Here is a 25,713-nt window from a genome sequence, read left to right on the forward strand (position 1 = left end):
TTAATACTGTAAAAGTTATGCCAATGCAGCCTCCACAGGAAGAGTGAGTGCTATGAGGGCGTTCCTGCATTTGTAATCAAATTTCTGTCACACTGTATTTGGAGACACTGGTTTTGGTACAGTGTTCTGAGGCTCTCTCATGTGAGGTCTTGGTAACCTTGCACCTCCTGACTGACCCAGAGGCAGACAGCAGGTCTCAAGTTCTGGAGAACAGCCAGTGTTTGACCAGCACTGCTCTTCATTTATCATATATGCTCTTCTGTTATTCTAGACCAATCAGCAATGTCATATTGAGACATATTCTTGAATCAACTCACAAGTGCCAAATACCTTTGTATTTTAAATATATTTTGGACTGAAATATGAAAAATCAATGTATTTATTTCAAATGAAGATCAGCAACATATTGATTTACTATTTAGAAAAAGACACAGAGATTTTAAAATAATTTTTACTTAAAACCACTCTGAATAATGAACTAGGTGTTTGATTTAAACATTAGACTCTAAAACAAACAGATTATTTCTTAAGCCAATAGTAGGCAGATCCTGACACCTTGCAGGCAGATTTCTTTCTACAAGTGCTATTGTTATCCCACTTCAGCAAGACTGTGCTGCCACCAGCAGGAAGACAAGAGAGTCTGACAAAACACTGGAAAAAAAATTAAACAGAACAGCAAATCTGCATCAGGAATGTTTCTCACCAGGTGAATTTTCAGAACACCACAGTCAGCACACTGCTGTAGCAATCAGTACAGGAACATAATATATTAATAAAGTTTTCTATTATCTCTTACTGATATACAAAGAGAACAAACTCTTCATTTTAACTTGGTACTGCACATAACATTCCAGCTAACTATGCTATTAACTATGCTTTGGAAGAGTGTTTGTATGTGAACGCTCTGTTCACAATCACAGACTCAATTTCCAGTCAAATTACTTCAGAAAGGATTTACCAGGCCCATTAAAGACTGCATAACATCCAACTCAAATAGCATCACAGAATAATTTCAGACCTTTTGAGACCTGCAAGTATGGTAAGGCATACATGACAAATCAGAGAATGGCAGGCATAAAAATTCAGAGACCTCCATACAATCAGCTCACGCACCTGTAAGTCTTCAGATGGTATTTACGATCTCGTATCATGTGAGGAGCTCGGGACAGAATTGTATTTCGCAAAATCTTTCCAGCTCTAAGGATCTTTTCTGAAGGAACCTTGGTGATCATGGGAAAAAATAAAGACCAAGAAACGCAATTTTAAACTTTCTGGAATCTCTGTACTGCTTTCTGCAAAACAAAACACAAATGCTCTCCTTCCTGAATTAAAAATCCTCTTGCACAGAAGCTTACTTTTTAGAGCAATGTAGTATATATTTGGGATTTTAAATTTCACATACTTCTCACATCTAACAGAAAGCATCACTTCAGCTGATTCATATTACACTGTTGTAAATAGTTATTTCTATTTGTCTAATGGCCTGGCTCTACAGGACACCTGCGTTCTATTACCTGTGTAATGGTTTTAGTAGGATGATGTGGGATGTGAGGATCAATAAGAGGTGTCTGAAAAATAAAATGAAATTAAATAATTTTTTTAAGGTTGACCAGAAAAATAAAGACTAAAGTAAAAAAAATTAACAAAAAAGCTGTAATAACAAAGAATAATGTGGAAGTCCAAGCTCTGCCCAGGACGTAGGAATATATAAAAAACTTCTGAACACATCCTCCTAAAGGCAAACTTGGTTGTTGAGGCTCAGCAAATTAAAACAGTGACATGACATGTGAAGATGAATAACAAATCTGTGCTAAACTTTGTCAAGTACTAATGAAATGGGCAATGGCTGAACGTCACACCAGATCTGAGCACACACAGGCACAGTTACCTCTTTGCCCCGTACAACAGCGCTCCCCCACACGCATCTGCTCTGCCATTCACCCTCCCACCACAGATATTCTCTCCTTCTTCAGCACCTTTTTCTATTCAGCTCTTTTCTCCCTTACAGCACAGCACAAGAAACAGGAATGGAGATAGAGATCTTCTTCCTCTATGTTTTCTAAATTATCACCAGGCTGAGCTGGCAACCCTTTTATAGCTGCTCTCTGAAATGCAGAGGCAGGCAGGCCACTCGCAGGGACCCAGGCAAGGACTGGGGCTGGCGACGAAAAAAGGAAAGAACAAAGCAAGTGGCTTGGTTCTACAAAGGGAGGAGTGAAAGGAAAGACCATCGGGGCTCTACAGGGGAGAAGGGGATGAGAGAAATGGGAAAACAGGCACATAGCAAACAGGTGAAAGAGGGAGACAGGGAGAACGCGGCACAACACAGAGGGAAAAGGAAAGCGGAAGGTTAAAGGACAGTAGAAATGGAGACAAAGGCGAGCAAGAGCGAACTTCAGCAGGCACGTGAGGATGATGGGCAGACCTTTGGCTTGTAGGGCCCGGTAGTTACAGCACGGACCAAACTCACTTTGAGTGTGCGATGTCAGGACACAGCACAAGGGCTGGCTTTGGCCGGTGCTCAGGGCTGGCTGACAGCCATCAGGCTGAGCAGAGCCCTCCCTCAAGGGCAAGACTCAGCACCTCGGCCCACGGCAGCCACGGTGCCCTCGCAGCCCCACGGCAAAGCCAAGGCAGCCAGGGCAGGATCAGTCAAACACACACCAGGCACTTCTGGCCTGAGGAACTGGTTTCCTTACACTGGGCATCTGGCCATTAGCTCCCATGGGATTTTAATGATGTGACACAGTCCTTGTACTTATCAAACAGGGCTAAGAGCTAAAAATGCAGCAGGAAACTATGGTGGGAAGGGGAAAAGCATATGACAGAAATCAATAATCTTAACATAGAGGCCTGTAAATGGAAACCAATACAAAGTTGTTTCTATTCATACCTTACAAGAAATCTCTGAAAAGGCATATCAATACAATTAAAAAGGGATTCCTGATTTTCCTCATTTATTAAGTCAACAATTTTTTATAAACTCATTTAAGCTCCAAACATTTCTGTCCAGCCAGAAGAGCAGTAGCACATCCCTCAATATTTCTTGGTTTCTGGAACTGTGTGGAATCTGCTCTAGATAGTCTATATTTGCAGTTAACATAGGCAAAGAATAGCAAAATCTTTTCAAAGATGCCTCTAATGAAAACAAAACCATAGAATAACACTCTCAAACAGGTACAATATCTTCAATCTAGCCTCCAGATTGTAATTCTAGTTAGGAATATACTCAGAGAGATAAAATATATAAGACAAAAAATATAGGAGATTTTTAGAGCAACAGACTAGCAAAAACAAATGCACACCATGGATGAAGATTTTTTAAAAAATCTCCCAACCTAATCAAAACAGAATATAAGACAGCATTTGGAAGGAATCTGATTCAACCCAAAAAGGTGAAAGCTAAGACACAGCACAAGAATCTCCAGAAAGCAGCAGGAAGGCTTATTCACCTACATCCTGACCAATACAGAGGATCAGCTGCAAAGATTGAACATAACTTGGGTGAAGGTGATCATGAAATGATCCAGTGTCAGAACTTGACAGAAGGAAGAAAGAGCATCAAAGCAGACACAATGCACTCGGAAGAAAAGTTTCCATAAAAACAGAATACTGATAGCTATATTCCTGCAGTGGGTCATGGGGGAACAAGTGTGAGGTAAAAGGAATTAATGGGAGCTGGCAGTCACTTAAAGAAACCATATTAATCATACATACAATGCATACTAGAACTTAACTAGAAGGTGAAGTAAAGACTTAGCTAAAGAAAGAGCTCTTCACTCACACACAAGAAAGAAATACACAGAAAGGAGAAAGTAGGGGGTCTAAAGCAAGTATAAATTGAATAACAAAAGACAGAATTAAAAAAGCAAAGGTATTAAATGAAACAGACCTGCCAAGAAATGTCAGGAGGTACAAAAATATTCCACAAGTGCATTAGTAGTAAAACAAAGAAAATAAAGAGTGTTGAGCTACTGTTTAACAGAGGGAAATCTATTTACAGGTGGTTCAGGAAGGCCAGAAACTTTTGATTTATTTTTAATCAACGTTCATTAGAAAGATCAGTGGCAGAGAGATGGTTAATATCCTGAGTAGTAGAGTGACAGGAGTAAAATCTCAACCTTGAATAAAACCCCAAGAACATAAATTAGTTGTTTTCAGATTGGCTTTGCAGAATTTCATGCAGGAAACTTGAAGAGCACGAAGAAACTTAAAGAGGGTTGCAACCATCTCGGAACCATCAGCAGCCACTCTTGGGGTCTAAGGAAGGCAGCTGAAGACAGAAATATGGAAAAGGAGAAGCTGAAAAAATACAGATATCAGCTTAAAGTCTTCCTAGAAAAAGTCAATTTGTAAGCACCTGGAAAAGAACAGGGAGATGAGTCACATGTGACGTATATTAACCAAGAACAGATCATGCCACACTGATCTAATTTCTTTCCATTATTGAGTAGCAACATTGATAGATTAGACAAGAAGCAGTAGATTTTCAACCCTTTAGTAAGGATTAGCACTTTCTCATCAGATATTCTGTTCTGCAACAGTCAGATTAAATTCTTAAAAAACAGGTGCAAAGTCAGTTGGAAAAGTGCATTTTGAAATCAATTACCAGTGAAGCAAAGTCAAAGTGGCAGTCATACCAGAGGTCTGTTCAAAGCAGCGTTCAAGAATATATCACATCTGATAACATTAAATATTAACATGGGATGAAGCAGAATACACCTTTATTGAGTCTGCAGGAAACTTCAGGATGGGAGGCATTGCACATACATTGCAGAATATGTTTACAATATGAAACAGTTGCAGAATTTGTCTAAAAATGATGCTTTTATGTACAGAGTGATGACTACATTTCTGAAGCAGGTGGAATCAGCTAAATAAAGACAGGGTATGGAACAAGTGTCTTAGTGCAGTACCACAGAAAAGGAAAAAAGGTTTACAATGTTTTAAATATTAAACACAACTGATTAACCAATGCCATACTTGCGTAAAAGCAGCAAATACTGTGGTGGAATGTAGTAATATATTAGATACATAATGGTGTTCTGCTTTAGTCAGCCCAGGTAAGAAAAGCACTGTGGTCTCATTTGCCCATTTTACTCCAAAAGCATCTAAACCAGCTGGAAAGAATTTAGAGGAAAGCAACAAGAACAATCAGAAAGCACAACATAAATAATCAAAGCTGTTAAGCTAAGGAAAAGGCAAATCTTAGCAGAGGTGTGATTAAAAAAGTCTTCTGATTTAAAAGGCCTTTGAAAATTAGAAAGAAGTGGCCTAGTCCATCATGCAGAGATCAGGGAATAATTTAAATTGCTCTAACAAAGATTCAGTTTAGGCATCGCTGAAGCTTTCCTCGCAGTGTGGACAGTGAGTTGCCAGAGAAATCTGGTTCCTCAAGGATACACAAGGAATCTGTTAGGAGTGACTGCTATAGTGCGCATGTGGCTTGGGGATGGACTCAATGCTTCCTGAAGTAGTTTTAGCCTCACTACATGGTACTGTGCAATTTGTGAGGATAGAGGTGATCAGTGACAGAGCTCCCGGGGCAGTGAGCCTGGACAATCGTTGCTCCCGAGGGACAATGACATCCGAAAGACATGTCCAGCAAAGAGCCCCCAAAGCCAGAGCCTTTCAAAACTGCTGCAGTGAGCTCTGGCTGCACTAGTGATTAGTTGAAATGCAATAAAATGGAAACACAGGGCTTGGACTGAGTTTGCTACAGAAAGGCAAGACATATTTCAAAGGCAGAGCAATGTAACATCAGTTAGTTATTAGGAGATAACAGGGTTCCAGCAACAACTTCCCATCAGAAAAAAATGCATTCTGTAAGGGACAGACATAGATTGCCTAAAGACCAAGATTGTTTTGTGAATCTTTACAATCCTCGATCTTTCATTAAGGATTGCTTGGAAAGCACTTAAAAAAATAAAAAAAAAGGAACTCTCCCTTTAAAACAGCAGAGTGTGAGGAGAGTGTTTAATTGACTTCTTAACACATCCTGGTATCTTTGAAGAATTAATGAGACTAAAGTACATACATGTGGAACAGAGGTCCTTGATGATCCAATTTTTCAGGACTTCTGAATAAGGGAAAATTTATCAGGCAAAGAGCTCAGATAAGCAATCCAATTACAATAGTTTACAAACTATTATTCACCTCCTGGCCACAGGAGTGACCAGTGTAACTGCTCTTAGCTTTCCTTCAGTGTGAGATAAAGCAACACAGCAACACCACACACAGTTTGCTATGACCTGCTGATCTTCCCTGTAGGGCAGGAGGTCATATGGGTCTAGAGGGTGGAGAAGGGATCAGCTGCTGGTGTTGGTAGGGGAAAGCAGAAAATTATTATGAGAAACTGTGGTAAAAAGGCTTTTAGCATTAACATTGAAAAACTCCTTATCTGTACATTTATGGATTCACATTTGAGCCATTCAAACAAACCCTTCACAAAGCCAGTCACAAAACTCCCTATTTAAATTGGGGTAAAGCAGAGAAAGCAATAATTTTAGCCTCCATTCCTTTCAAGATTCAAATATTTATGCATGAGAGCAATATCACAGATTTAAATAGGACTATTCATGTGTATAATTTTATGCACACATTTAATCTGTGGAGAAATAGGCCTTAGATTTCAAACTACAGGGCAAGGCCTGTCTTTATTTTAGTGTTTCTTACATCACTGAGCAATATGCAGACAAATAAATAATAAAATGAACAACAATAATAGTGACCTACTATGAGATCTGTATTTGTCAACTTATTTGATTCTGCTTAATAAAATCCAAGAACATCTCTTACAAAAATAGATATTTCTATTCCCCTTGTTAAATAGCTGTAAAGTGATGTCTCTGAGCCTTTACATATGAATGAACATTTTAGATCTACAGCAATTTGGATCAGTAAAATCAAGTGATGAAGGGAACTTAATTTACTATTCTCACATGCAAACATAGAATATGTGTATTGCAAAGAACTAAGGTGAAAAAAGTAAAAGCCAATGAATCGGGTTTTTTTCCCATGACCTCAGTGTAGCTCATCTCTGAGCAGAGAACAAGTTTCAGTATTGATTGGAGTTAACCACAGCATGTTACCAGGGTGATCAGATAAACCTGTGCACTACTGTTGATCCCTTTATTTTCAGCTGGGGAACTGAAAAGAATTGCAAGTGACATCTGTTTTCCTGCTGGCTGCCAAGGGGATCCAGAACAAACAAAGGACAAAAGCCACACGCACATTGAAAGGTGTCAGCAGCAACAGCCACCTCACTAAGAGAGGTCTGTTTGGTTTACATCCTCAGTATTTACCACTATTGGTGATTTATGGTCTAATCCAAATCCTACTGAAATCACAAGGAAGTCCCTAATTGATTCAATGAATTTTGAGCCAAGCCCACAGCATCTGATTCTCCTAAGTGTTTCTCAGGGAGCAGAGCATCTTTAGCTCTTACTGGTTCCAAATGACTCCTGATGCCTTCTGACAACTGACATTTTTGAATATCTTTGTATACATCTCCCAAAAGACTTCTAGTGCCCTACCTGGTACACATAGGAAGAAATAAAATATACAAAAAAACCCCATTCCCACAATATTGGCAAAATCATAGCCAGCCAGCAGGATACAGCTGACAACTAGGCAGAGTCCCCAGTGCCCCCCCACGCAACACCTACCACCTCACCATTTTTTCTCAAGCTTTTGGTAATGTCATCTATTTGTGCTGCTTCAGAATAAAGGCAGAGATAAGAGTTCCAAAGATGGTGTAGAGATGACTTTTTCCAATACAGGCCATTATTTCCAGCACTACAGAATAACCATGTAACAGGGATAAAGTTGAGCATACGATATCACAGCTTTTGGAGTGTATTTTCAGCTGGAAAGCAGTCTTGGATGGAGTATCTTGAAGTTAACTCCATTGGTCCTATTTCCAGCTGCAGTGAAGAGTGTCTATGCAGACTGCACCAACCTCTGCTAGGGAACTACAGGGAAAACAATACCCTTATTGAATGCAAATTGCTGAACATGAGAGAAACAGCTGACCAAAGATCTCATCATAAAAAGGTCCTTTGGAAGACATTTTTGTCAAAATCTGAAGGACAATGTAATCAATATTGTAGGAGTTCCCCTGAGAATAGCCTGGTTGGTCAGAGCATGGTGCTAACAATATCAAGGTTGCAGGCCCGTCTCCATATGGGCCATTCACTTGGGAGTTGGACTTAATCATCCTGGTGGGTCCCTTCCAACACAGAATATTCTGTGTTGTGTCTATACTAACCCATACTGGATCTCTGGAGTAGCCATGTGTAGAATATGCTGATGTACTGCTTGTTATCAGAAAACAATCTATGTGATGGCCTCTAACTCCTGAAGGTGCATGGTCCATAAGAAACCTTGGCACACACTCCCGGCTGTGGGGACTTCTGATGGCTGGGACATGGAACCAGCACTGAGCTCTGGGTCCCAACCAGTCTGTCATATTTAATCACAGAGCCAGTCACTGAATATTCTGAGTTGGAAGGGACCCTCAAGTATCATCAAGTCCAACTCTTAGATGAATGGCCCATACAAGGAGATTCACCACACCCTCTCAGAAAACAGAAAAAGTGGAAATAGAAATGCAGTCATCACTCCTATCATGTAAACAATTGTAAACAATTCATTCTCCTCTTCACTCTCCCCACAAACATATGCAACAGCTGGGAGAACCAGCCTGTGCTTCACAAGATAGCACTAGGAGTCAAAAAAGCAAATTACCTGCTCATATCTCCTAACTGGAAAAGTCCAAAACTGACAATGACTGACCTCATCCCAGGTCTGTAGGGAACTTCACAATTAACAAATACTTGGCAACTAACAAAGGACAAATTACCCAAAAAGATCACTTGTTTTAAAAGGACCAGTCTAGACAGTCTCAAATTGTACTACAAAAGGATCTTCAAGCCACCCATGCTCACAGAAGACAACTATTCTAATTTCTTAACAAACATCTGTAAACAGCAAAATGGGGAGAATGGCAAGGTACTAATGGCTGAACACATAATCACAGGATGCTTGCAAAATTAGGGAAGAAAATTATCAAATTGAAAAAATCTTCTGAGTTTCATAAAGCTATAGCACCTGTAATCTAAAAACTGATAATCTAACTACAAACTATCTAAACCAAACAAAATAGCCTAGTAGAAATTGTCAGGGCCAGTGGTTAAAGAGAGCCCAGTTTTATTCTGGTTTTTTTGACTGCATGACCTTACACAAATCACCTAATCACAGTGGGTTTCATTTCTCTTTTTCTGGAGAGAGGAATACTAATAATTTCTACCTTTGTAAAATGCTTTGAATACTGTCAGCAAATGAGCTACTATCAAAATATTCAGAGTAATGATGACTGGTTTAAAATCTATGTTCTTTAAATGTAATACAATGTGAAGACTATGCTGTATTTTAAAATACATTCTAAAATTGCTTTTCTGTAGTAATCTAAATTTTTTTAATAGCATAAACAGGAAAATGTGTTCTTTAAATTCTCAATATTCAATGTAGCAAATTTATTTTAGGAAGTTAAACTGAATTCACATTATTAACACTTCTACAATGTTTCCTCGACAAACTATAAATATCCTTCCTTTTAACACAAAATGATTCAGCCATTACCAAAAATGACACTTCACTGTGAATGTCAAAGGGAAAAAGAATATTGAAACAGACTATGACCAGTGCACAAAGCCCCCCAGAACATGGCTAATGATGTCTTATTTTCCCGTCATTTTTCTACTTCCCTGCTACAATGAAACAGCTGCTATAACTACACTGCCTGCATTGAATAAAATGTCAGAAAATGCTAACTCTGCTGTGAGCATTCCCAATATTCTGAGAGAGGTGTGACTACAGTTATCATAACGAGTTTCAAGCCAGTGTTGTCAGGGTTTCTCTCTGCTCCTGCATTTCTTTAACCTACAAAAGAATAAAACATTTTTTTGTCTCTCATCAAACTACTGGTTTCTTTGAGTCCATGGTTTTAAAAGTATGCTTACCTGAAACTGCTTACTTCTTTAGAAACAAGCTATAATGACAAAGACTTTAAAAGTACAATAAATATTAGGCAGCAAGGTTTCCAGTTTTTAAGGCCGGTCTCTCATTCATGCTCTAGGCACACAGCATCTATTCAAAAGACAAACTGAAGGGATGATGAAGACATTTCTAGATAACTTTTTAACTTTGGCAAGCATACCTTCAAGACTCCCAGAAGGTACTCTGTTTAGAAAACGAGATTGGATGGGCTCTCCTAGGTTTCAATTACATCCAGATGCCAGAAGTACCTTCTGAGGATGAGGTAGTGAAATTTTAGGTTAAGTGATTTCATGTAAAACATAAGGGCACCAAAACCTGGAGGTTTGAATTATGAGTGAAACTGTGAACCCATTAAAATTAGTGGCAAAATTCTTGACTTCAGTGTAGTCAAAACATTACCCAAGTGAGGCAAGAGGACTACTGCCTCCTGGGTGACAGCAGTTTATGTATTGTGTGATCCCCATTAGTCATTGCACCTCTGAGTGTCTCAACCTCTCCATGGTGAAATGGGCACAACACTGTCTACTCACAACTTCAGCAAACGATGGGAATAAGCAACTGAAAACACTGCTGAATGCTGCAACTGGAATCCTGGAAGTCTAGTGTCTACAAACTCATGCTGGGAAATTTAAAGTTATTTTAAACACAGAAAGGAAGAGTCATCAAAGTGAGACATTGAAGGGCTACCTCCTGAACTACCTGGGGAGGTCAGCAACAAGGTAAAGCCTCTGGCAAGTGGGCAAGAGAAGTTAATTTAAACCTGTTTTGTGCTGCTTCTGGTGACTTCATGTTCCTTATTCTTCAAGTTCAGGACAGTGCATTGTGCCAAAGTACATGAAATGAAGAAACACTGAATGAGTGCAGCACATGAGCCTCAGAGTCCAGCTTCCCTATCTACTCCTCTTTCTTCTTCCTGTCATCTTCTTCAGAAATCATTTTTCTTTAAAAATAAAACTGAAAAGGAATAATCTAAGAACATCCACTACAACACCTTCTGGTGTCCTACTTCTCAGGAGATTTTTATTGATCTATATTGATGTTTTCCATCTACATGGAATATATTTCCTAAAAAGGTAAATGATTGTTTCTGCAGAATATGAAAATAACAGAGGAAAGAAATTCCAAAATGATTGCTTGATCAGAACACATTTTACAAAAAGCACAAACATTCTTCTTTCAGCCAGGTACTTCTCTACTTCAATGGTTTTAAGTCTTCTGTCATAAACATTAAAAAAAACCCATCAAGCACTGGTTTAATTTACATATTTGTGTGTCAGTGGAAAAGATATGTATTCTGCTCTTGACAAATATCCACAAAACAACCTTCTTATCTTCCTTAAAACTTCTATTTCCCTTGATGTCTACAAAAAGCTTGTCAAAGTGGTGGGTGTTGATGTGCTAAACCATGCTACCTACCCTATCTAATCCAAGTTTCTCAGGCTGTGCAGGAGAAGAGGTTTTTTTTCATTTTGTGGTAAAATCCAATGGTGGTCTCACACATTTAACTAGCATGAAAAGAAACCATAACTGCTGTATTAGTTAATCAGTTCATTCAGTGCTCTTTAGAGTGTCAGTAATTACATTGACTAAAAACATACAAAGGCATCTGGAATCAAATTATTGATCTGAACAAGACAGATCAATATGCTGTTTTTCACATTAATTCCAAAGTGCATTAGGAATAATCAGTAAATAAAATACCAATATTGACTTAGTATGCATCTGTGTTAACAGTAGATATTCTCTGATTAAACAACAGATGAGTAATACTTTTAATTCCTGTCAATTACAACAACATATTATTTTAAATGGAAAATAGTAAATATTTAATACTTGCAAGTTTGTCTTCTCTCTTGCTAATTTTCTACAGTTTGCTGCTGCCTAACTTGCTACTATATAAACCAGGCCTGTTCACATTTTTTCTTAATTTTGAATTTATCTCATCTTCCCTGATTAACAAGTGAGAAACACATTTCTAAACATGCTCTGAGATGCTTCTGTTGCTAAATGAATCTTTATTGCAACTTGAGAAAAAAACTGGCTCCACAAATGCACACAGGACACAGCAGTAATTAACCCAAGATGGGTAAGGAGAGGCGAAATTACTCTACCTGACATTTTCCCCAGCTAACCACATCTCTTTACATCCCAATTCACCACAGCATGTTTCTGAAAGAGATGACCTCTTTTTACCTCTCTCAGTATGTAGCCCAAGCTGTGTAAATTCTGTGATGTCTGGCTTTTAGAGATATCACAGAACCAGCCCCATCCTTGTGAAAAGAAAAGCGCCTATTGTATGTATTTTGTAATTTATCCCCTTTTCCCCATTTCTCTTCAATGTTGGCACTGATTTTCATATTATTGCTAAAAGTATTGTTTTGTCTGTCAGAATTTAGCTGAAATTCTGTTCCTGCCATCTGTCAACAACTCATCCCCTTTCTAAACATAATCTCAAAATCTTATTTGGTTTAATTGACTCTTAAGTGACTCTTCGTGGGTTGTGTAAAGGATAACAACTGTTGCACCACATTAAGCAAATCATGAAAATGAAGATTCGGTGAGAAAATGCTGCTCTAGAGAAAGTTACTATAAAGAGTGAGAATGGACAGAGCAGGACTGGAGGTTTGTGAAGACATAATCATAATTCTCCTGCTAAGGTACTGACTTTTTCTCCATCCAGTTCATATTTAAGGTTATTAAACAAATAGGTTATAAATAATTTTGTTTACTAAGATGAAAACAAGTGTGTCTGAGAAATCCTAATTAAAAGCAGTGAATCAATCTGTATTGGAAAAAAGCAGAGGTCTTTTTAAATTTTATTTTGGAGCCTAAATTAAATATTCTTTTGATTTCTTTACTATTCAACTCAGCTACATGTATTTGTATTTCCTCACTAACTGCTATCTTTAATTTTAAGACAGCTGCATCACTGATGATAAAGTACACAAAGATCAAACATGTTCACAGTCTTGTGCCAAGCCTTCTTTCAGGAGGAAATTCACAAAGAGAATAAATAATGAAAGTCATAAATCATAAATACCTCAACAGCACTTTATCCTTAACCTCACGGGTGCTAAGAGTCCCAGCTACATTTTCACCTCTGCTGTAGAGATGTGACATTTTTGCCTCTGCAATTCTGACTTGGAATGGCTCTCAATGAGCCCCACAAACTGGACACTTGTGGTGCTATTTGTGCGCAGCCAGCACAACAGGCTTCTGCTCTTGACTAGCTAACACAAGAAAAAGAACAAAACCATTGAACAGCTTTTTCCCACTATTTATTAACCTCTCAAATTTTTGTCATCCATACACAAGAAAAAACAATGCTGCTAAATGATCAGATCAGACACATTGATTACTTCTTACTGGCTCAGAACTATAATTGACTTTGTGGAATACCAATTTCCAGCATGCATTGCAGGACAGGCAGTCAAAATGCTCTGTGAGAGACAAAATGAGTGACTAGAAAGAATCTGATTTTAAGATCACTGATCCAATTTTTCTGCCAAACTTGAGAAAATAATTACAAGATTCAAAAAAATTTCCTTTTGCTGTTTCAAATATAAGTGCCAAATGTGTTACTTGTATACGCTTGACTTGTCTGAAGACATGAACCTTGAAAGGGACTATCTTTTTTCTCAGTATAATTACCCACTCTTCCTGCCTTTCAACTGCAAGAGATAAATGGAGTACATGTGCATGTTTTTTAGGGGCTGGGACAGAATCTCAAAGAAAACACAGTCAAGAAGCAAGAGTCATCAAATGTGACTCCACAATACATATTCACAGAGTGCCCTTGGCAGCACTGGCAGAGAAGGTAGCAGGCTGTGCTCTCATACAAGTGGAACTGAGTGTGATGCTCCTGTGGAAAGATGGTCCCACACCTAATTCACAGTAATGAGTACTTTACAATTGTAGTATTTTCTAGGAATTTCTGTTATTTTTTCCATTATTTAGGTTATTTATATAAACCACAACAGCAACACTCATTCAGCTAGGCAAGAGAAGTCTGAAAGGAAAAATGTCTCTTTAGCCAAACAGCCTTCCCTGTGCTACCCCAAGTACCTCCACAACCCTTTTGTAAGGTTAGTCAGATGGGTCAGTACTTGATTACACTAATACACTGAAAGAGGTCAGCATGTGACTTAGATCCCCAACAAAATACAATTTTAACAGAGAATTACATATCACTTAGTTTTGCATATTTCTATTGATTTCTGAACTTCCTCCTTCACTTCCAGTGTATTTTAGGAATATCACACCAAGGACTGATCACAATAAGCTCCTATAAGAAAATTTATTAGAAACATACAAACAACCATGAATCTCATGCCTTATGATGTGCAAAGTAATCCAGCATATTGCTGTCTGACAGCCACTCTATTTTTTCTCTGACTGAAAGCTCTTTGTAGCATCCCTGCTTTGCCTCAAAGCACCCAAAACAAACAACAATTTCATGGCTTTGGAATGGACAAAAACTGCAATAGAGTCTGAATAAAAATAAAAATAAAAATAAAATAAAAAATAAAAATAAAAATAAAAATGAAGGGCAACATAAGTGGAGAGCATAAAAATAACAATGATTACACTTTAAGTGGGCTCTTCATTCAAAAAATACTGTGGAGATTAATATATATTAATATTCAGATGCAAAAGTCATGAATCTAAAAACTCATACAGGTTAGCTCAGGCATTGACTTGAGTATTTGGATTATTCTGCTGGTAACAGAGAAAGTCTCTCTCTTTCCCATACTGCTCATTTTTCAGCTTTTCACTCCTCCCTTATGATAAAACCCACACTATTCTGACTTGGATCTTGCAGGTAGTTTCACTGACTCAGAAAGCCATTGCAGCTCTCAAAGCTTTTCCAAGCTCAGTGTTCCATTCCTGAGTCAAGGGCAGTAGCTGCTTCTGCAATGTTTTACAGCAGTGACAGAAAAAGGGAGGCTTCCTCTTTAGGTGCTGACAATTCAACTGTACTATGTTATTGGACACTAGTCACTATTCTTCCCATTATTCATCTTCTTCCAAGAGATAAATGTAGCAACTGTTTACATTTTAAGACTGAAACATACCTACATATATTTAGTACTCTGACATTACTACTCTTAGAAAACAAGGATGAAATTTAAAATGGAATATTCCTTTAGGTCCTATAGCTTGAAAAATTCTGCCCTTTTTTCCAAAAAGTTTAATTCATCCACCAAGAGAAGTCTTGCCTCCATCTCTTACCATTCCCACTCTCATCATAGGCAATGCTATTTATCGTTAGAACCACCACAATGAAAACTCCTCAATTAAAGAAACAGACAGAACGACCAAAATTTTTTCATCCAAATTCATGAAAGGGCTTCAGGAATCCTTGAAATCAATTAAGCATGGACTGAAGAGAATTAAGTGATCTTGCCATGTACACAGGCAAACACACAGCAACCTGAACTAAGGATTTTCTTTCTCCACAGTGCCATGCTACTCGTTCCTGTATAGTACTAGATCAATGAGAACCACTCCCCACATCCCCAGGTTTCATACTGGGGTTACTCTGGCTAGTTCTGTATTGGTCTGCTCAGTCATATGATTAGGCACAGGCGGAAGAAACCATTTCCAGTACAAATTGTCATTAGGACCTCCAGAATTTGGGGTACACAACAAAACCATGAATCACAGATATTTCATAGGTTATCAGGGAGCTGATTGGTGTAAAAGAACAGGGGGTGTTGCAAGCTTTCCTTTGAGGTACTGCTATTCACAAAGACACTCAGAAGGGAAGTCTACAGCTCTATATCAACTACTTGGCTGAAACTGGAGATATCCAACTTTCCCTGGCAGTTCTGCAACAATTTATGCTAAGTCTACTTAGGAAAGTCATCAGACTTACTGACAATTTTGTTTACATTAAAGAGCTCTGCTGACATATAAAGACCTTCACATTTTTCATGATGAAGTTCCTTACTAACATACAAAAAATGGATTTTTCACAGACTCCTACTCATCTCAAACTCCTGTCTTTGTATTTCCCCTGCCATAAGCTGTCATTGTGTGACTCATTGCCAGGGCCTATATGCAGAGCCTCTGCACTAGCCAAATTGTTAGAGGCTGTGATAATAATTGAACCCTAAACACTTTCACCTAGAGAAAAATGAAGAACTTGAACAGACTTCTAGGCAAATTACTTTTATATATGTGAAACGTGCCAAAATATCAGAGTAACCCTTAAAATTAATGGGTACAGTTAGGACTGCACAAAGACATTAGTCAGAAATATTTGCATGTAGTGCTTTCATGAAATCACGTCAACAACAGAAAACAAAAGGGATTTATTTTTTAATCCTATGCAAATATTGTATAGGAGAACTGTCCAGTGCAGAACCCAAGTGAGAACAGAAATTAATGCACATGTATCACTGGGCAGCTACATAACCCTCCACACAGAAAGTAAGTCACTCTTTAACACAGTTTTCATGTGTATGTTGGAGATAATACAACTTTCAAACAAACACCTTGCAATTGCACTTTGATAGAACAATACCTGCTTTCCTGCTCTCTCTCTCTTTTTTTATTTTTTGGCTCCCAATTTCATGAGCATGTGAAACATTTCCCTTAGAATTCTGCTAATGCTCTATCAAAATCCGCATTTAACAATACACTGAATAGCTCAATAGGCTTTCCCTTTGACAATGGTCATCCAGGAAAAGTAAACTGAAATATAGGGAAATCAGAAGCAAAATGATTGTGTTTATTTCTAGAAAATATTGAAATTGCAATACTTTGAGGATTAACTCTTGATTATGGCCTTCTCTGTCCACTCTAAGATCTTTACGATATAATTGAACTAAATGCATTAAGAATTAATAAAAAAAATACTGTTTTCACAATCACCCCCATTATTTAAATACATGAAAATTAACATGGTACCTATATCTTATTGAAAATTCAGTAAAGGAAAGGAATCTCTATTTTACCACATCATATTAGCCAGGAAAGAAGACAGATGAAAAGGTGACTTTCACAGATTTATTGCAGCACAATCTATAGGAGCAATAGCATACAAAATACCTTAAAATAAATCACTTCCAATAAGCTTCTAGTCTAGAGGATTTGGAGACATTTCATGAAAAACATAAAGGGGATTTTTCAACCTGTAAGTTTCACAAACTCAATCCGTTTGTTTTTCAAATATTACTTCGTGCACAAGGGGGAGCTCCTGCAACTCTATATCACAATAAAAACCTGCAGACAATATAGGGAACTTAAAGGAAATACAGCATGAAAGATTTCAGAAAAGAATACATATTCTTCACCCAGTAGCAACAATTACTGTATGAATTTGCACTTTATCTGCTTTTGTCTTCTGTGTTCAGCATGGACTCCTCAGTACAAAGGAGATGAAAAGCATTTCCCCCTTAAAGGATGTATGCTCTCAATGAAGAGGGAGCAAACTCAGCTATGTTTTAAACAGTCACTGAGGTGAAGCTGTACAAAAAGAAAGGTAGCATGGTTTTTGAGGTAAGGTGTTGTTTTAATGTAGTGTGTCACAGCAAAAATGTATGGGAGCAGGTAATCAAAGTCTCTACTGTAACAAACACAGGTAAGAGCACTTCATTAACACTGCTCAGTCAGCCCCCATTCTTGAAATACTCTGCTTTTGAGCATTTAATTTTTTAGCTTTCCTTTCAAGCAGAATTTTGTGTGGCATCTTAAGGATGTAGGGGTTCTTTCAGCAAACTGCAATATCAAGATTCCGTTAGGGAAAAGAATATAAAACTTCATCTTGGATCATTAGCAATTTTTTACTATCTACTACTTGAATAAATAACTTACAAATCATAAATTTCACTTCTTTCTGTATATCATTTCTACGCTTTCAGGCATCCACAATTTCCAAAGGAGTTTAAGACATTTGCTGATAGCAAAAAATTGCATTCAGCACCACAATCCACAAGAGAGTGGAGATTCATGCTCTCAGTGGGGCTGTGCCCTCTGTCCTTATCCACATTAATTCCTTTATCTCCACAACTCATTCCTCCAGCACCTTCTTCTTTCAAACTGCCTTATATCTCCAGAGCAGATGGGCTACTTCTTGTTCCTACTTGGGTACCAGTAACGGGTCTAAAAGAACAGGGGACACAACTCTGGCTCTCAATCAGTGTCTGACTTTGTAACAGTCAAATACTGCTCCAGCAACTAAAAGAAGTCCTGGAGAGAAACCCCACATGGGTAGACAGTGAGACAGGAAAGCCCAAGCAACCCAGCAGCAAACACAAGTGTGCGAATTCTGTGCATGAAACGCCCACAGCCTGAGTGCACAAGTTTGCAGTGACACTGCACCAAGCCTCTGGTGAGCCAGTTTCAACTGACATTTTTCAATGTTTAACAATATGGTTATTTTCTAGGGGCTCACAAATGGTACTCCTTACCCCACGAACAAGCCCCAAAAGCCATGCTTCTAGTCCAAAGGACAGGATTCCCAGTGGGTAACTGGAAAAAGCTATTTAGTATGTGCTATGTATTTTCTTCCAGCTCAATGTCAGACAGGTTTGACCCATTTCAATTTAAAAATCAGCCAGGAGCATACTCTCAGCATGGTGAATTCATGGTGAATATACAGTGAAAAAGTGGCCAAATTGTAAGAAGAGAGTCCTGTAGTGGGAAGCATCATGCAACCCTGCTGCCAGCTCTGCTGGTAATATATGGAAGCAGGACCACTAACTATTCTGTCTGCATGCTGGAACCAGGCCTCCCCTGTGTTCTAAGTACTCTTCTGTATCTTTTCCAAAAACGTATTTGAAATTATTATTGATTTTGTAATTTTGTCTTTAGGGTTGCATTCATCTCACATATGCAACTCTACCCCATGGGAATTTTCAAAAACTAGAGTGAGAGAGCCCAGTCTGTCCTAGTTAAAAAGACTGATGCTCTGTCATTTTCCCTTATGTAAGACAGCATTAAATTGACTTTGTTTCCATTCCCCAAAATATAACTAGGGGCAGTAATATACTCCCTCTCAGTATTTTATGCTCAATTTAACTGCTATATTGCATTAAATGATGTGCAATAATGTAACCCCAAATGCAAATGAATTCACATTTGGTAAAAAGAATCTCTTTGTTGCTTTCTCCTAATAGAATTTTTTTTGTAGATTTTAATGAACTAGAAAAACCAAACATCCCCATATGGTGAGAAAATTCCAAAGCATGTATTAAAAGAAAAATCTTATGTTACTCATCAAATACTAATAGATGTGACAGGAGAAAAAAATTAAGCTATGAAGATGAAACTCAAATAATTAGCAATTATGGAAAAACATCTATTAGAGTACTTGTAAAAGACTCACCACAGGCTAAAAAAGAAAAACATGCATTTCATATTTCCAGAGTGGAATACATTAGGTTTCATCTGAAGCAAATTATTTACAGTTATAAACTTCCCTGGAAAATGAAAACAACACATACACACTTTGAAATAAATGCATCATGATCAGAAGCATTGAAGATGTTCTCTCTTTCTGCCTAAGAGTGCAATGTCTTTTTACCATATGAAAGATTTTGAGGAACTTTCTCTAGAAGTCAGAAGGTTCCTCGTTCAGTCCTTTTTTGAACACTACAGAGTAGCCTGCAGGCCTCTCTGAGCTGTATTTGCTGCCTGCCTCACAGGTACATTCTGGCCATCTAAAGCAGTCTAAAGATGTCCTGAAAGCACTTCTCTTCCCCTGGATGAATGCCCTTCCCTGATGCACTAGCCATTTTGGGAGTCATGCATCATACATCATGCTAAAAATAAGCAAAATATGCAACATCTAGAAATACAGCACTGTTTTCCGGTATCTTGATTTTTTGTTTTGAAAAGCTGGCAACAACTCTGGGAATTTGGCCCTGGAATTCCAGTAACTCCCTGATGGTTCGCCAGACTGCAGGGCATGAAGGGCGACAGACATTTCATGTAAGCACTGTAACAGTTGCACAGTTTAGAACTGCAGGAATGAGTTTTGCATACAGTAAACAAAATACTCACATATTTACCTCTGCTGCATTTACCTTTCACTGAACACAATTAAAGTGAGCTGTGATCATATGGAGAAAACTAAGACCTAGAATTCATGGACCATTTCTATGCTGCGCAGCTTCTTCTGCCACATTTGCTATGGGACTGTCTGAGCGCCTCCAGGATGAAACAAGGTGACAAGAATTTGTCACGTATTTACTCACTCAGCTTCTCTCCAGAAAAACGTGTACAGTGTGGGAGGGAGAAGGATGTCTGTTTTATACATGGCTTGAAAAGAAATATAATATGGTTTGCAAAGGACTTTGTTCTTGTAAAAGTCACTGAGCAGTTTGAGCCTGCCCTAGCCAAGCTCTGTCTCCTACCCAAGAAATTATTTTGTACAGGAAGAGCCCTGTTGTGCTAGAAAAGCCCAGCTATTGGCAAAAGTATAAATCATTAAATTTTGCCCAATTTATAAAATACTTTGTACCTGAAAGCGTTTACCACCTCAGCTGAGCATCACTTCCCATTACTGGGGGGATATTATCTTCTAGGGGAGACAGATGTTTTTATCTTTTTACCTTTACCTGTTACTTCTATCTGCTTCAGAAAACACACAAACATCTTTTAGTTTGAATTTTCCACCTGGTGCTTTTCTTGGGAAATCCAGCAAGATCCCTGACCTGACTTAATTCCAAGTGTACCACTGAAATGCCAATAACCTAAAGAGGCACTTAGACATAATTCATAACTGTTACATAAAATTCTTACAGAATCCAAGGTGCTAAGTATCTAAGAACAATTACTCAATTCATGGAAAAATATTTATGTTCCTACAGGATAAGGTTGTGTCCAGAACTAGTACAGCTAGTGAATAAGGCTCTAGGAAAAGGAACTGCATACTGTTACATGTATACATTAAATAAAAGCTAAATGTGACAATTAAAAAAGGTCAGTACTCTTGAGGAAGCAAGACAGACAGACAGGGAGAGGTGGAAGTAGCTATTTTTGCATTAAGGAAACACATAAAATATTCCTTGTCTTCATCTGCTGCTGTCAAGAGATGCTTTTTGTGCAACAAAAATACCTTTAACCTTTTAAAGACATCACACAAATGCATCCAATTAAACTCCCATGTCTAGAAAGAGGGCAACCTAGCATCTGTTTATTACTCCAACTTTTCTATTCCTGCCCTACAGAAATTCTAGAAGTTATCAATCTTTACAGCAATGCCTGACACTATTTCTTCCCAGTATTAATCTATATATATACTCTATCCCACTATTGAAACTGGCACAGAAATATTCATGAGTTCTTTCATGTGGGTCCTCATCTAGAGAGGCTGAAGGCAAAGAACTATTTTACAAAGGAGAGCTGGGATGTAAAGCTGCCCTCTGAACATAGGAGAAAATTCACCCTGAGCAAAGGGCCAGAACAATGCCTATGCATCAGTTCAGACTCAGGTACACCTTAGAATAGGATTTAATAATGAATTTTACAATCCACTGGTTATCCACTGGTCCTGTCATAGCACTGCTTTTCTTCCTTATCCTCAGCACCCTTCCAACAAAAGCCAAGAAACCATACTGTAACACAAACTTGGGTAGCAGTACACTTTGTAATAATCCTGAACCAGCTGCTTTCTTCAGTTAAATGATACAACATCTAAGGCATTCTTATAATTTGTATACTGTTCTCAAATGCATCAACCACATGCTTGCATTTGCACTCAGTTATTTTCAACTGAATGCTGAATACTTTTACATTTTTCATAACCAAATTCTACCCCTCAAAAAAAAAAATCACAAAATTGTGATTTACCTTATTACAGTTTTTAGAAACTTGGCAAAGAGCACTGTTTGACATACTGTCTTTATCTGGCATTCCTAAAAAAAGAACACAGAAAATAAATACATACTGTACATTCTTTGAGTGACAGTGAAAATATTTATTAGTAGAACAGCGAATTTGAGGGTTCAATACTTTGATAACACACACATTAATCTGCATTTTTTAAAGAGCAAAACATTTATTTAGAAAAAAGTTTCTTGTACTGAACGCAAAAAAGACAAAAAGCTAACTTGGGTCAAAATTTTTAAACACCTTGTTCAGCACAGTTCTTTTTCAAAATTTAGTATCTGAAGCATGTATACAGGAGTTATTTATGCTTTTTCATTTAACAATATCTGTGTCTCAGTACCTGGCAGTCAAATGTGACACTGAGCTTGCACTAATCAGCATAACTATGCTATTCTATACTATTATCCTGCAAAGAAAACATATTGAACATCTAACATAGGAGATAGAATTTGCAGATGCAATTGCTAGCCATCAGATATTGTCCTGCCTGGCATCCAGAGAATCCTTGACAAATAAATATAAGTGCTTTGATTTACATAAGTGATAAATTCCAAAGGCTGCCCTTGGATTCATGTCTACAGCACTCTCCCACAGCTTGACACATTCTCATAAGGCAGAGACATACCCAAAATTATTTAGCTAGGTAATAAAGATAAGAGAGCAGCATGTTTACTGCAAGCTTAAGCACTAACCTGGATTCTCCAGCAAGTTGTGTGCCCATCCTAACTAAGAAAAATTGAGACAGTTTGTTATATTTACTGCAGGACTCATGGGCATGTTCCATGGTTCATGTAACACAAGTAGTAAAATGCTTCATGACATCATCCAGTATGTTTTCATCAACAGGCCTGGGTCACAGTGCAGATTTTGGTGCAGCTCTGAGTACACTTGTACACAGCTGGGAAGGCAGTTGGGCAGGTTCCAAAGTGTCTTCTACTACATGCAGTATTAATGCAGTTGTAATACCAAATGGAATTAAATTTTTAAAGTTCAATACCCAAACCTGGAGAATCTCCATCTTCCCCTTTATTTCCTTTTCTCATTTGCTTGCCCACCACCTCATATCTAATCTCTCATACTTACTGTCATTGTTGGAGCCAGTTTCCATAACACCATAAGGAGGAGTGAGAAGTCCAGACATATACTGTCGATATTTCTGAAAGACAGCAACGGCACACTCAGTCAGGTACAAATGTAAAAAGCCATTCAAGGAATATGTGCTATTTATTCTTGTGTGTCCTGCCTTGTGCTTCTCACACACACGAGATATGAGACAATCAAACATGTCTTTACCCTTAACACTACAAGGTCTGCTTTCTTGACTGGAGTACACACTGCTGTTATTTCAAAGTTGTGCTAAAACAGTTCCCTCTTTCATCCTCCCCAAAGCATGACTTTAAGGTTTCTAATAAATCAGTGTTTTACTTAGCTGTGTGATTTCCCATAGATTGTTTTAAAGCTCATTTCAAGTTACATTACCTATCTGAATCCAAGCTAGAAAGCTTCTTTATTATAGGAATGGAGACGAACTAAAGATTCATAAAAATCACGTACACCAACAGTTTTGGTATCAGATTTGGAATATACAGGATGTAGAGTGAAAACTCTAAACATTTAAACCCAAGACACTAAGTTTGGTATTCAGAAACTACAAGGCTATGAAACACACAGACCTCACACCTCATATTATGAATATCCTCACACAAAAAATTAGCAGCTGAAACTTTGTTACTGTAAAAATAACATCCCTTATACCACCATAAGCTATGTAATTGTAACTGATGTCAGCAACTGGTATTTTTCTTCAGTGAATGCTGATGACATGATCAGTAAGGTTCAAAACTCTGTCTAAGGCTTAAGAAATTCACAGAAGCAACAAAAATAACACCAAAGGAAAAAAATTGTCCTTTTATCAAATACAAATAATTCGTCGATTAAGAAACACATTTTTGTTTCAAATCACACTATGTTACTGTCATGATTAAGGATAAATAATTATAATTCCCCTTTGGAACTGCCAGAAAATATGCTTGTGCAATAGGGATTCTGATGTTCAGCATAAATAAAATTCTTCATACAGTCTTTTGGGTGTGCAGTGAGCTCAACATGAACAATCAACCAGCTGAAATCCATGCAGGTTTCAACTAAGCACACACAATAATTGAGACAGTGCAATTTTAGTGCAATAGTGCAATTTTAATTTAAAAGTTTTATTCTTTGCTCTATGGAGATGTTTGGATGTATTCATTTTTAAAATGTTGCCTGTTGAATTTTAACAATGGTTGAATTATCCTTCATACATTTATTTTTCTTGGAAATGGAAATGAAAATATCATTAATTCTAGCACTAAAGACTGAAAGTCTTGCATTCTAAATAATAACAAAAGCTACAAAGATTACATTAATCTTAATAATCCAATCCTATTTTTAGACGTGCTATTACATCCTAAAGCTTAGTAACATATTATTTAAATCTCACCCATAATCCAGCTGAATACTCATAAAAGCAAATCTATGCTATATCCCTGGTCAGTCACACAAAACAAATGCTATTTCATTTGAGGATAAAACTCTCCTATTTTCTTTCTCAAACCATTCAGTTTCCATATTCTGCATCCAGACCCATGCCTGAACTCAATGAGAGGAAGAACGTAAGAAGTAATTATTTTCTCAGTTCAACTAGTAAATCACACACATAACCAAGGGAAAAAGTAATTTTTGTTGGCGAAAAGAAAAAAAAAACCAAAACAAGAAAACAAAAACCAAAACATAACCAAAAGTGTTTCTTCTTCATCATCATTTAGCTGATAATAATTTCTTTGTTCTGTTTTTCACAAAATAGTATTTTCCCAGAAATACATTACTAGTCCACATAAGTATAAGGAGCTTATACTGTGGGAAGAGAGTAGTTTTTTCTTTTATTTCCTATATCATGTCCACAGCCATCATACACTGCATGGCATTTTTTTTCTGATTAATTCGCTGATATTTTTCCTGATTATTCTTCTTATAAGACACAACATAGAACATAGCATACAATTTCCAAAAGATATGAGAGCCCATCTTCAGAAAAAAACCCTACCAGTAGAGTAAGCCAGAATTAGATACATAACATTAGAGGAGGCATCTAATCCCATTCAGGCACAACTCATGCTCAGGACACCAAAGTTCACAGGAGCAGACTCCCGATACATAATGCAGGAATTCGGTATCGCTCCCAATGATGTCCCCTCTGTCACCTCCTGCAGGAGGGTCCCACCCTGCCCTGGCACCAGTCCACTTATGAGTCTGATACAGCAAACACCGTGAGCAGTGCTGCCTGTGAAGGAGCTCAAGCAGCATTACCAGAAGAAATAATTCAAGGCATGCCCTCAGAAAGCTCAGTTGTTCATACTCCTCCAGGGCACCTCCGCAAAAATGAAACTTTCTTCTATATCTGGGTATCTCTGGAGGAAGGGCTGATACAACTGCCTACACATGGTCTCTCATGAGGATATCTCCGTGGGTGTGGGCTGACATAAAAGGTATCATTTATGCCTAAACTTGTGTCACCACATCAGCCAAATTAAATGTCAAGGGAAACTTATTTCGAGGAGTCAGGGAAACACTGTTTGCTGGGAAACCTAAGCATGCAAAGACAGACCTAAGTAATTGCACAAAGATTTGCCAGTATCAGATGGAATAATAAAGTTCCAGGCATGAGATCAGTGAAAGCTGAGATAATGAGACCTATCTTGTTACCATATTGTCTATAAATGAAAATAAAATTCAGTAAATAAAATTATATTCATAGGTGGCATTTAAAATCATCCT

General features: G+C 37.8%; 1 protein-coding gene across 3 annotated transcripts in view; it reads right to left on the reverse strand.

Annotated features, from left to right (window-relative positions):
- Positions 1-25,713, reverse strand: part of RAPGEF4 (Rap guanine nucleotide exchange factor 4) — a 141,767-nt gene that overhangs the window by 54,470 nt on the left and 61,584 nt on the right. For 2 of the 3 annotated variants that reach the window (XM_064717886.1, XM_064717888.1), the window contains 4 exons: positions 22,984-23,056; positions 21,862-21,926; positions 1,515-1,568; positions 1,114-1,220 (listed from right to left, as the gene is read on the reverse strand). In XM_064717886.1, the coding sequence (XP_064573956.1) occupies positions 1,114-1,220; positions 1,515-1,568; positions 21,862-21,926; positions 22,984-23,056 (299 nt within the window). The remainder of the gene's footprint in view (positions 1-1,113; positions 1,221-1,514; positions 1,569-21,861; positions 21,927-22,983; positions 23,057-25,713) is intronic. The other variant, XM_064717887.1, reaches the window with a different exon arrangement.

Source organism: Zonotrichia leucophrys, chromosome 7 (assembly GCF_028769735.1).
Source record: "Zonotrichia leucophrys gambelii isolate GWCS_2022_RI chromosome 7, RI_Zleu_2.0, whole genome shotgun sequence".
NCBI lineage: Eukaryota > Metazoa > Chordata > Aves > Passeriformes > Passerellidae > Zonotrichia > Zonotrichia leucophrys.